Source organism: Equus asinus, chromosome 1, assembly GCF_041296235.1.
Source record: "Equus asinus isolate D_3611 breed Donkey chromosome 1, EquAss-T2T_v2, whole genome shotgun sequence".
NCBI lineage: Eukaryota > Metazoa > Chordata > Mammalia > Perissodactyla > Equidae > Equus > Equus asinus.
In genome coordinates, this window is record NC_091790.1 from 191541211 (window position 1) to 191554636 (window position 13426).

The 13426-nt window shown below is 44.3% G+C and overlaps 1 protein-coding gene across 1 annotated transcript in view; it reads right to left on the minus strand.

The window, feature by feature from the left end:
• Window positions 1-12677, minus strand: part of CREB3L2 (cAMP responsive element binding protein 3 like 2) — a 107346-nt gene extending 94669 nt beyond the window's left edge. Inside the window, exon 1 of the mRNA XM_044778361.2 lies at window positions 12167-12677. Within this exon, the coding sequence (XP_044634296.1) occupies window positions 12167-12268 (102 nt within the window). The 5' untranslated portion in view covers window positions 12269-12677. The remainder of the gene's footprint in view (window positions 1-12166) is intronic.
• Window positions 12678-13426: the final 749 nt, after the last annotated feature.

Below are 13426 nucleotides of genomic sequence, written 5' to 3' on the forward strand. Positions count from 1 at the left end.
GACGTTTTGCTCTGGAAATAATGTGATAGAAAGTAATCTGTTTCCCAGTTAGTCAAGAGACCCACTTAACCCACACCGAGTGAAACTGTGGGGTGAATTCTAAACTTAATTTCTGCTTGCAGGAGTCTGTTCCGCTCCAAACTGAGAAGGGCTGCCTCGTTCCTCCTTGTGCAGAATTCTCCTCACTCTCGACTCCCTTCTTTCTTCGGCCCTTAGGTGCTGACTTCAGTCCTGGCCACAGGGCTGCTCCTCCCACAAAAGCAACATCCTGGATACAGCGCAGCAGAGAGCAAGGGCGGAATCCAGCCCAGAACGCTGGAGGCATGGGGCGGGGGAGGGTGTCCTTCCAGAACCCCCTTTGTAGGTCCTGAAATCCAGGCCCTGCTTGTAGCTGCACATTTTCTTTGACGCTGCATCATTTATTTTAATGTTCCTTCCGCTGGAAAGCCCTCAGGCTCATATTCTCATTACAAAACCATTTATCCTCAGCTGCCCCTATTTTTATGTGATATAAAAAACAAGGCAAATTACGGTTTTTTTCTATTTTTCTATTATTTGAAAATTGTTGACGTCTCTGTGATCAAACTCATCTTTGGCACTCAGTGGGTCCACCTGACACTTTCTCAGTGGCAAGAGTCAGAAGAAATACAGAAAGGAAAAGACTGAAGCCTTACAGGCATTTAATAAATCCCAACCCTCTTTTACAGGTGTGAGTCCAGAGACCATCCTTTTGCATGTTCCAAAGTCTGAGGACCATAATAACATATGCACACAGGGACACACGCACAAACCCCTCCTGGCCAACTGGAAGGACATCATGGAGGGATGGACTCAGGCTGGAGCGAGGAATGAAGAAAGGACCCTCATAAAACTGCAAGGGAACCGTGACAATCTCCAAGGCCATCTCTGAGGATTGATTTTAATCTTTTACAAAAACATAAAGAAAGAAAGAGGCAGTATTGCATATATCATCCACCCTGCCTACTTCCTCTCAGTTCCTGCCCTTTCTGCAGGTTCTACTCTCTCCTGGAAACAAGGCCTCCACTCCCCGGGCACAATGCCACATAGCATGACCACAGGTACAGACCACAGGGAGGCCTCTGTGGCTCGGAGACACAGGTACTGCCCTGAGCTAACACACACACAGTCCTTGGAGTGCTTGGCAGTCGGCTGAAGAGCGCACACAGCCGTTATTTACCTTGACCACTCTGCAACAACTCTCCCCTCTTTTGGATCCTGTGATGGGACTTTCCTGAATTTTCTCCGCATTTTCCTGCCAGTTCTTTCTGAGTTCCATCTGCAGCCTACTCTTCCCCTGCCAACTCTTCAAGTGCCCCCTGGGCTCCATCCTCAGCTTTCTCTCATGCTCCTCACTCTCACCTTGACCTCCCTGGACTATCTTAGATGGACTATTGACTTCACTTCTCCCCCACTATGCTCGTAACACCCAAATCTACGTCTCCAGTCCAAATTTCCTCCAGAATTCCAGATCCAAATTTCCAAATGCCTTTTAAGGATCTCTCCTGAACACTCCACAAACACATCCGAATCACCAAGTCTGACACTGAACACATTATCTTTCCCACCAAACTCATTCTTGCTCCAAATATTTCCTTTCTGAGTCAATGGCAGCACCATCAACTTAGTCTGCCACTTCAGAAAACAGGAAAGTCTCCTGTTTCCCCTTTCATCCCCCTAGTCACCAAGTCTCCATGTCTAGCTCCTAACTCTTTCTTGCATTCATATGCTCCTCCCTGTCTGGTTCAGGCCCTCAGTGTCTTGTTCTGCTTCATGGATGAAATACCAGCCAGCAGATCATCTTGCTGCCATTGATTCTGCCCTCCAATCCATCCTTCATAACAACTAAGATTTCCTTTTGAAAATACATTTCTACTCTTGTCCCTCTCTTGTAAAAAGCTTTAAAAGCCTCCCACCCTACTGCCCACAAAGGAACATCCAAATGATTAACAAAGCGTGCAAACCTTTTAAGATCTTGTTGCATCTCCCAACGCTCCCCACGGAGCACCCTATTCTCAAACTACCTAAAACTACTCGGGATTCCCAGAATCAGCCATGATATTTTACACATTCCTACTCTATATCTGCTGTTCCCACTGCCTGGAGATTTCTATTCCTATTTGTATTTCCTATTTATTTATATTTCCTATTTAATTCCTATTTGTACTTCAGGACCCACTGCAAATACCACCTGCCCTGCGAAGCGTTCCCAAACTCTCCATCTCCTTCAGAATTGTTATTCCATCCTCTGTGCTTCAGAAATACTTTGAATACGGCTCTAAAGCAAAACGTACACCAGGTATTTAAGAACTTGTAATTTAATGACTTGTTTACATATCTTCCTCCCCACTCTAGTGGGAGAGCCATGAGGTCAAGAATACATATCTTCCTGCCTGGAACACGCACAGGTTTAGAAAAGCAGTTCATTAAGTTCCTCAGATTGCAGGAAGGACCAGCTGTGAGAGATTTTTCCCCAGGATGCACAGATAGGAAGCAAGAGGAAGGAAGAAGTCAACGGTTCACCTTTAAAACACTATGATTGGTAACCTCAGATTTAAATGTCTGTACCACACAATTGGCCGGTGAGAAAGCATTTTCATCACAGATGCTTATTTCCTCCAAGTTTTCTAAAAACATCACCCTATCAGTTTGAATCCTGCAGGCTCTTTCTCAGCCAAAAGGAATTTCCCTTTAAACAAAAACTATTCAGACATTTACAAGATATGAAATGTCAAAAACCAGGATTTTCCTCTCAGACAACTAGAAAACTGTTTGTGGATTTTTTTTTCTCCCAGACTCATCTTATTTGCCAAGAAGTCTGAAGAGGGTTTTTTTGGTTTTGGTGGGGGTTTTTTTTTCTGATGTTAAAAAAATATTTCCTACCTCTGTGCCTCTCTGTTTTCCATTCTTTATTCTGTCTGGGTTTTACTGAAGCGAGGTTTCTAGTCAGAAATCAGAGGCTACAAAACGCAAACGACACCTGCCAACGCAGTTGCCCCATTGAAATAGGCAATCAACTGGATCTTCTTGTTGTTGCTTTATATTATCCACTTTCTAAAGATAAAAGACTCTCAAGGATAGGAGCATGATACTCAGCACAGAACTGTGGAGTTAAAGGAAACGCAGGGACGTGTAATACTAATGCAGCATTTACAGCTGGAGGAACTGACACCTGGGACGTCAAGTAACTTGTCCTACAATTGAGTTCACACATCTAAGTACTTTATGCTCCCAAGAAAAACTCTCTTCCAAGAGCCCCCATTGGTACTTCTAACAAGAAGCAGGCATAGAAATTTAAGTGGCTCAGAGCACCCCATCTCAACTCTTAAAAAATTCAAAGCTCTTCAGTAATGTCAGTAAAGTTTAGATAAATTATACCAGAACAGAACAACTCAAACGCAGGCAGTTCAATTTGAGGCAATTGTAATGAGCTTGAAAGCAGCAATACACACCAGAGGAAAAAATGGTACATGATCTAAGAAATTGTGTCTGACTTTTGCATTGACCTTCCACACAATCCTAGAAAAAGTTAGACATACCACCAGAGAACGCCACACAGGGTTTCCCCAGCGAAGAGTAAGCACGAACCCAGCCAAAACACGGCCTGCATCTGATGGGTAACATTGACTCTAGAAACAGCTGTATCCCAGTAATGACTCATGAGCTTCTCATGGGTTTACACTGCAGGAGAGCTGAGTCACTAAACATTTCCTGAGATACATGGGGTACAGTGATAAAGAGGATCAAAGTGTCTCCAACTCTTCTTGGTCAGAGTAACACATCATGAAGATTCAAGGGTTACCCAGCCAGAGCTGGTCTACAGCTAATGAGGGCCCAGAAGAATCTTGGGTCATACTCCAAAGATCTCCCATTTTCCATCAGTAGACAAAGAACAGACATAAAAACCTGAGAATCAGCTGTTTTAAAGTTGACAGAGGAGCCCAGGGGAGCATACAGGGGAAAAAAGAAGGCCAAGTACCAAACACTCACATTTTAACAGATGGTAAGGAAGCCAGTGAAGGAGGAAAAACTAAGCCTGCCAGAGTGTCATGGAAGCCAAAGCAAGAACAAGTCACAAGATGACCTTGTGGCCAATATTGCCTAATAATTCCATGGGGCCTACCAGGTAAGAACAGAGAAAAGACTGGAGTTAGTGGTTAGGGAGAAGTTGGAGGACCTTCTAGCAGCAGTAGGAACCAGAACATACAGGGTACGGGAGTAAGTAGAAAGCAAGGAAATAAAGGCCGTAACTATTAACCAGTTGTTTGAGAAAACCTGGCAGTAAGCAAGAGAGGAAAAATGAGTGAGAAGGGGCAATAGCATCTGGCAAACATGTGTTCAAGGCAGAGACCTGTGTTTATAGCAGAAGGTAGAAGCTCGGGAGGAGAGGAAATGAAGATGCGTGAGAGAAAAAAACTACAGGCCTCCTGTACTTCCTGAATGATGTCACACTCCTAAGCTCAGGACACCTCTTCCCCAGAGAGAAGACATTTGACTTAGGGGAGAGGGTAGAAAAGTGACTACTCTGGGCCAGGCAGTGACGTGTGAAGAAACTGAGACCCAAAGAGGTAAGGTAACTTGCCCAAGGTCACCAGAGAACCAGTGGCCCTGAACACCAAAGCTGCCAGGCTCAAAGCCCACCCTTTCCACACTGCCGCCTTCAACTCTACTCTAGAGGAAACTGGACTGTGATACAACCACCCTCCCTCTCATCTTGTTTCCTAAACTAAACAAGAAAAGATATTAACACCAAATAACCCAAGTCATTTTCATGCTAAATTTTCAGATTTGCAGAAGCATTTACAAGAATCCAGTTAAAAAAATATATTAACAAAACAGGCCATGGTCTCTGAGCTTATCCATTCTCTAAGACTGCCTCACTCCATTTAACTGTGCATCAAGCAACTATGTATCTCTGAGCATCCTGTGTTTGACTAAGCATCCTGGGAGTAGAGGGCAGGCAAACTCACATTTCCTGTCAAGGAGCTTGTGTTCCAGCTTAGCAAATCTCTTTACTGTTCTAGGCCTCAGATTCTCCATAGATAAAATGGACCATTGCCTCCCATGTGCCTAATGGATAACCTAGACAATTCCATTCAGGGAAAAGTTGAGGTCACCTGGAACTTCATTTGGAAGAGCCCAAGATCATGCAGTGAGCAGAGAGAAGGAGGAATAGGCTCAAGGTTAACACAAAGAAGGTGGGTCTCGTCATTTCCTTTCAATCCTGACACTACAGAGGCAGGGAATGTGGACACTACTCCCTCATTCATAAAATCATTCACCTGGCCAATTCAGACACCCTGCAGCCACGCGCCCTCAACCCTACCAAATGGCCAGCCAAGGCCTAGGGCCATTTGCCCCAAGACAGTCAGCAGAGAGGTCACAGCCAAGCCTGGCTGAGGCAGGTAGTTCAAGCTGCAAACAGGCACACGTGGCTTTATCTTTATTTGAACAGGCATACGCAACTGGAAAAACAGCTTCTTTGAAAAATGACGTTTAGCTTTCTGCCTGCTGAAAGGTTGGAAGGCCTCGAACAGAACAAGTCATTCTTGTCTTGCATGGTGAGCGCAATTACAGGCTCAGCTAGTTACCTCCAGCCCTGATCTTTGACCTTGATGCAGAGAGTTCAGACAATATAGTTAATTCCACATTTCCTAGTTAGTGAGTTGGGACACAGCAGTACTACCTCCCTGACAGCCTTTGCATGCATTTCAGAGACTATTCCTGTCTTAGTTTTCCTTCATTGGGCCCTATTAGCACAGCTAAATAACGTCTTTAGATCTTTGCAAGTGGCACAGAACTTAGCCTGATCTTTTGCTACCGAGGCTAATTATTGTGGACTTTAAAACATTTTCCATTTGCTACACCATCTTTGTGAGAAAAACAGCCATTCGTTAAACAAACACATCTTTTTTTAAGGAACTATCAACTCAGGCTACTTTACTAATGATCATTACAAATGGTCACACTGGTTGAGACTCCAAAATCTCCTCCATCCCCATACGACTAATCTAAGCCAATCACGTCAACCCCTTTCTAGCCATTGGTTTAGAAATAGTCACATAATCCAATCCTTTCCAACAAAATTCAACGAGAAATCAGCTAGGGGGCTTCTGAAAAAAGTTTCTTCCATCCTAAAAAGGGACACAAGGAAGATACAACCTCTCTTCTTCCTCTGGGTGTTGTCATTTTGAATTGAACCCCTGAAACTTATATGGGTTTGAGTTGCCTTCAGGTTGCCTCCAACCTGAAGATGAAATCTGCATATAGATGGATGAAATCTAGGTCCGTGATGACACGGAGGAGCTGCTGAATCAGACAAACAATAAGCTATAATTCTAGGCCTCTTGCGACATGACATAATGATCTACTTATTGTATAGGCAATCTTTATCAGTTTTCAGCTGCATGCAGCTGCAAGCATTGTAATTTAATTCATTTATCAATCTAGATGCACTGCCTCATTTCTCCTGCAACAGCAACTTCATATCAGAGCTCCCTGCTTCCATAGAATATTATCACTGAGGGATCTTTCAAGAAAGGGGGCAAGTACCAAAATCAGTACTGCCCTCTCATCTTTCAGGATTGTGCCCAAGTCACCTTTCACCAACTCACATTAACACCATGAGAACAACTGCAGACACAGTAATATAATGAGCCAAAGACTTTTCACCACGCCAATGAAAACTGCTTAGATCATAGATAAATTAGGAACACATGTGTAAGGCTGCCTTATGAATAAGGGCCACATGTATGGCATAGTGAGGACTCTCCCCCATGCCTCAAATATTCCTCCCCTACTTGCTGGCTATTGCCTTAAGTTCTCCATTTAGAGATTCACCCTTTCGAACTGATGTAATTATTGTTAAACATAAATGCCCACTTAGGGGTCATACGTTAAGACTTACAAATACTTCAATGTTTAGGATAAGTTTATCAAATCTTTCCTGAAAGCAAAATGTAAGAGTTGCAAAAAAGGAGTTGGAAAGAGAACACCATTCTGGGAACCACGTGGAGCCCAAGAAGGGAGGAAAACATGAAAGGGATGAAAGTGAAGAAAGGTGAAGCAAGGGCCTTGAAGACAAATTATACTTACTCCACAATCTGTCTCCTACCAGAGCTCCTCACCTTTATTTGCTTTGTGACCAGAAGTAATGATATTCTCAGGCCACAAGGGCCCAGGTTCCCCCTCAGAACCTGGCCAGGGGCCAACAATGGGAGGCGAACATCAAATCAAAAGTTTCAATATCCCATTGGAAGCCATATCAGTCTCCGGGCCAGCCAGGAGGAAGGGGAAACCACTAGCCTGGGAGATTAGCCAACTCTATTCTGGCAATCAGTGACAGATGTGGAAGCCAGATGGTCTTTACATCCGGGTACCAGGCAGGTTGAACATTCCCTCAGCTCTCCACCTACCACTGTCTGGGATTAGTCATTTCACTTTAAGAACTAACTGGACATAACATTTTTGTAGCATAACCACTAAACAAATTTTACAAAGAATTGGATTTATACGAATTTAGCATTGAGAACAACCAGAACTGCTGTCATTCTCTTTGCAAAGACTTAGTAGTTCTTACCATATACTTTTTTAAAAGATAAAATTGTTGTAAAAATTTATGAAAGCTCTATTTTTCAGATCGCGAAACTGAGATATAAGAAAGTTACCAGGATCACAAAGTTTATCATACACAAACTCACTGTTAATCTTCCACCCTGAGAGCCCCTTCCCACCAGGCACTCCTGCTTCCTGTATTCTTCACCCAAGGCCACCTCCGACTCAGGGGTGTTGAGCATCAATGCACACCAGGTCCCCCTTTGCCCCCAAGGAAGCTCAGGCTAAAATTACCTCTAGTCCAGTTTTACATGGTGCCTTTAAGATGTAATTTTTCATTTTCTAAATACATTCAGCAGGGAAAAATTTGAGCAGTACAAAAGAATAGAGTGTAAATAACTTCCTCTCCCTCCCTCCTCTCTTGACCTCCAGTTTCCCAAGTCCCCTTGCCAGAAACAATCAATTATCCTTCCAGACGCAGTCCGTGCATATATGATATGCACAGATAATATTTATAGACTGTTTTGTTCTTTAAATTGCAAAACCCCACAGTGAATTCCCGGAAATGTAATTGGCACAGAATCTTATAGGAACACAACATATATGTCAGAAATGTCCAACATCCAGGCAGGTTTGGGGGAAGGCACAAGATTTCTCACAATGATTTCAAACCATAAGATACACACATCATTTTTAGATCTGCCATCTTTTCGGAACACACTTTTAGACTAGATCCACTCTAGAAGCAACAGCTTTCATAAAACTACTACTCACTGATTTAAAATAGTATTTCATTATCTGTATGGGAACTATTTTTTAAGCTTCAAGAGAAAGCCCAAAATTCTAATAATTCAGGATCTAACAAGGAAGTCCCTATTTGCCCTATCTATGTGCTTCATTATTATGGAGACTTTGAACCTGTCTCCTCTAAGCCTTTGTCCTTCTGGACCAGAAAGTCTGCTTCCTAACTAACCAAATGAGAAAAACATTGGTCCTGATGGCTCACAGAAGGCGCCTGAGAGACGTACAATATCAGCCTCAGGCAACTTGAACCTCCTATGTTTTTAAAATCAGGTAGGTGACAGGTTTGCTCAAACAGGGCATTAGCAATCATGCATGTGGTAACTAAATCCCTATTTAGAGCAAATAGAGTGATCACACTAGGAAGATACAATGGTTGGCACTGCCACTTCAGGTAAATAGTAGCTGTCTTCAGGCGCAGCAGTTTCTGATTCCCCAATGATCCTCTCCCATCCTCTGACTCAGTTTCTTCTCTTTAATTCTGAGTCCTTCATTTATTTAGCATATGGGCGAGAACCTGGCCTTTGGAGGCAGGCAGACCTGAGTTTGAATTCTGATTCTGTCGCTAATGGGACCTTTACCAAGTCACTTAAACTCATTAAGCCTCAGTTTTCCTATCTGTAAAATGGGAATAATAAAAATGGCTCTCTCATTGGGTCATTAAGAGGGTTCGATTGTATAATTTTTGTAAAGCACATTTACCGTAATGACTTTCAGCATGGCCAGCTACATAATCTGTGGGACCCCAGTGGAAAATGAAAATGTGGGGCCCTTTGTTCAGAACTAAGGATTTCAGGCCAGCCCAGTGGCATACTGGATAGGTTCATGTGCTCCACATTGGTGTCCTGGGGTTCGCAGTTTCAGATCCCAGGCCAGACCTACGCACCGTTCATCAAGCCATGCTGTGGTGGCATCTCACATACAAAACGGAGGAAGATTGGCACAGACATTAGCTCAGCAACAATCTTCCTCACCAAAAGAAAAAAAATTAAGGAGTTCAAGATGGTGACAGCAGAGCATGGAACCAAGTGTAGGGCCCTGTAGGACAGCACAGGTAGCAGAGCCATGAAGCCAGGTCTTCTTGTCAGATAATAAATACTCAAGAGATTGTAGCTATTATCATATCTTACCACTTTCCTAACTTATATCTGCACCTTAGCCTCCCTGCAGGCTCTCGTCCCCCTGTACAAAGCCCAATCCATTCAACTTAGAAAGTTTCACTGGGCCATTCCAAAAACAGACATAGTGTCACAGAAGTAACCTGCATTTACCAGGAAAATAAGTGACCGAAATGAGGGGATCGAAAACAGAAGGTGATTTACCATAGGCTCTTGCCAGGTGCACTCCCACCTTAGGGCCTGTGCTCTGGCTCTTCATCCTGCTGAGCTAACATTCTCCCTACCTTCAAGCCTTTGTTCAGATCCACGTTCTACAGGATGCTCATTCTGATCACTCAATTCAAAATCATATTTTGCCCTTCCTCCATCCTGTGTTCTCCATTCCCCTCACCTTGATCTGCTTTTACTTCTTCTATAGCACTTACATTGTCTAACACGCTATGCCACTTACTTTCTTATTATGTCTATCATTTATTGTTTCTCTTCCCTAACACACAGACACACACACACACACATCCTGCAGAATAAAAGCTTTCCAAGGTCAAGAATTTTTGTCCGCTTTTCTTCATTGATATATCCCAAGTGCTTAGAACAGTGTTTGGCATATGGAAGATATTCAATAACTATTAATTGAAAGAACAAATAAATTTTTGAATGAATGCACAATCAGGCCATCCTTTCTCCACTTGGAGGTCAGGCCATTCTACATTATGGGCCAATAACTAGCTCTGCAACTAGATATCCAACAGTGTTCAAGAAACAGATGGGAAAGTTATCTGTTTTCAAATCTCTGCCAAACTCCCCTGAGTTTAGAAGGAATATAATCCAGTCGTCTGTGCTACTAAATCCAACACCTCTTTCAACACTAATTGATATACAGAGTTTGTTGGTAATGACTTGCAGCAATGATGAGTAGCATTTTATATGAGTGAGGTGCCCAGAAGATGTGTCCCTAAGTGACAGACATAAAAGTCATTTAGAAAAAATAAAATTAGAAGGAAAATAATCACACATCACTGCTTCATTAGAACGACATAGAAAAACGGAGCCCTTAATACCAAAAGGAAGGTAAGGTCTCTAGCCCTGAAACTGTGCACAAAGATGTTAATTAGAGCCAGTCCAAGCTGTTCTGCCTGGAGTTGATGTCCCAGTCACAGGCAGCATCTCAAACCCTGGCCTGTGATCTCACAAATGCAAGCTTCAGGGCCCGAGAAAGGGAATGTGGACGCCTGCGCATCATTCATTCCACCAGCTGAAAGACAACCCCACAGCCGTGGCATTACAGCTGCTGGATGAGACATGTCCACAGCACCTTTAAGAACAAAAGAGAAGAGCTGCCCCTCCGCAAATGGTTAAAATGCAGCCCATGCCAGTAGAAACATCTGGAACACCCAATTATCAGAAGATATTTGACGGCCAACATGCTCGAAGTCCTCTCCGACAGGAAGCACATCTGGGCCCCCAATCCAAAAGCAGCCCACGTGCTCTCCTCAGGACAGGCTCTGTGAGCAAACCCAGCAGATCCGACCACACAGCTGGCTTTTGCCCCAGAGTGAACCACCACTCCCTCTCGGCCCTGCACTCTGCATTTTTTAAACAAACCGTGCTCAGCCACCACAAACACTCTGGTGGGAATCACAGGGAGGCCCTCATCCCTTTTCCCAAAATAACGTCAGCCAGCCAGAGGCAAAGGCCGAAGAGGTGGAGCCTGCAGGCCATTTTGCAAAAGTTTCAAATATCCTGGCACTGACCCCATTAAAAGAATCGTGAAGGGGACACAGCCAAGCCTCTTGTTTTCTTATTAGTGTTCTCCCTCGCTCTCTAATTACAAACTCTGCGTTTGTAAAAAAAAAGAAACAAAGAGATCTCACATAAAGTCGTATATCAGTGCTGGCTATTGGAAATCCAATTTCATTTTGCAAATTTAATACCAAAAAACTGAAATTGAAAACTTGAAAAGAAATGTGCGTGCTCTGTGACAGTATAATCCCCAAAGGGGTCTCTGAAGCATAAGACTGAAAAAGGAACTGGTGAGCTGTCCCACCATCTCCAAAGTCTTTCTGAAATATGCAACTGCCTCAGATTTTCCATATCCTTCTGCTGATCCTTCTCCTGAAGAGGGAGGAAGCCGATTTCTTGGCTGTTACAGTTAAAGAAGCCAAATAAAGTAGTCTTCCTCCTAATGCGAAAGGCCTTTCCAAAACACACACACACACAGAGGTGTACTGCTTGAAATAAAAGTAAGAAAGCAAAGAAAGAGGGAGGCGAAGGGAATGAAGAAAATCCTACTTTATTTTGTTTAGTTTTCAAAAACCTTCCCACAAAAATCAGTAGTAAACTAAACAGAGGCATATTATTCTCAAAACATCTACCCCCTCTCCCGCTTTACAGCACTGATGGCAATAGGAAATATTACAGACGTAAAAAAGCGTCGGGAAAAAGTAAAAATTGCTAAAGGAACACAATGTGTCGTTACTGTTATTAAAAGTTTAAAAGGGCCAGCTGCCCACATTTATCTGTTCACATAGAAAGACCACATCTCTCCCCAGATCTCTTCATTCTGGGCATAACTCTTCCCAAATACTTCCATCCCTGGTCCCTGTCCTCAGCTGTTCCTTCGCTGACAACACTTCCCCCTTCCAAGCCGCCCCTCCGCCGCCCCGCTGAGTCCTCACCGTGTGATACATGAGAGCCTCGGTTTCCCCGGGCTCTGACAGCTCGCTCAGCTTGCGGTCCCACTGCAGGACGCTCTGCTCCCCGCTCTCCAGCACCTCCATGATGGTCCGAGGTGCGCTGGGCCGAGGATGCTGAGGGCAGGAGGGGAGCGGGCAGAGCCGCCTCCGAGGGCGATCCGGCTCCGCGCGCGTGTGTTGCGTGTGTGTCTATGTGTGCGTGCGTGTGTGCGTGTGCGTGTAGTTTATGCACTTAAGAAGGAAAACGTTCGCTCCTCTGCCTGGGGGCTCCCGTCCGGTGTCCACGGAGATGTGAGAATCCCCGGGGGAGACAGGCTGTCCAGGGATCAGACTGAAGGCTGAAGGGGTTAAAGCAGAGTGTGTATCCAAAATGAAGGCAGGAGATAAGCTCTCATCTCAAGAAAATCCCTTCGCAATAAGCCCACTTTCCACTACCGCTCCAGACACAAACTTTGAGACTCCCCAGAGCTCCTCAGCTCCACTCCAGGACCCTGTACGACTCCACCTCCCTCCAGGGAAGCGACCAATCGGATACTCACCTCGCCCGCCCTACCCAATGAGAAGTCTTGCTCTCCGCCCTGTCCCGCCCCCAAAGGCAGGGGCACCGGGAAGTCTCCGCCCAGGCTTTGGAATGTGGGCAGGGAGTGCCGTTGACGTCACCGGAGAACTCCTCCCTCCTGAGTACGGCCAGCTGCGGCTGTCTGAGGAAGCGGACCAATGAGTGCTTGGATCTGGGAGTGAAGGACTGAGGACGCGGCCAATGATAAAGGGGCTGCTGGAACGGACTGCCAATCAAATAGCGACAAGAATACATTTTATAAAAGAGGGGGTGAGCTCAGTTCCTTTGCTGAGAATCCACAGAAATTAGTGCGCCCGTCTAGAAGAAAGAGTTGCTGTGCGGCCAGATTTGTATACTGTCCTAAATATTTTTAAGTAGATTAGCTCATTTGAGTCTTTCGGCATTTTTAAAAATTGAATTAAGTATTATACACGAAGATAACTATGCCCCCTTGTGCGTGAATTTGTAGTAGCACATTCTAATAAATTGTTCTTCACATTTTTCGCCCTCTTTCTATTACGGTTTTCTCCTGACGTGTTTTGTTATGGGCTTCGCTTATTCTGTTTTTCCCCTCGTTCACTCAGCAGACGCTGTGGATAAGAGTCAATGGCTTGCGTTTCCAGGTCCTAGAGCAGTGAGCTAAAGAACTTGAATTCATTACAGCTTTTATCTCAGTGGAGGAG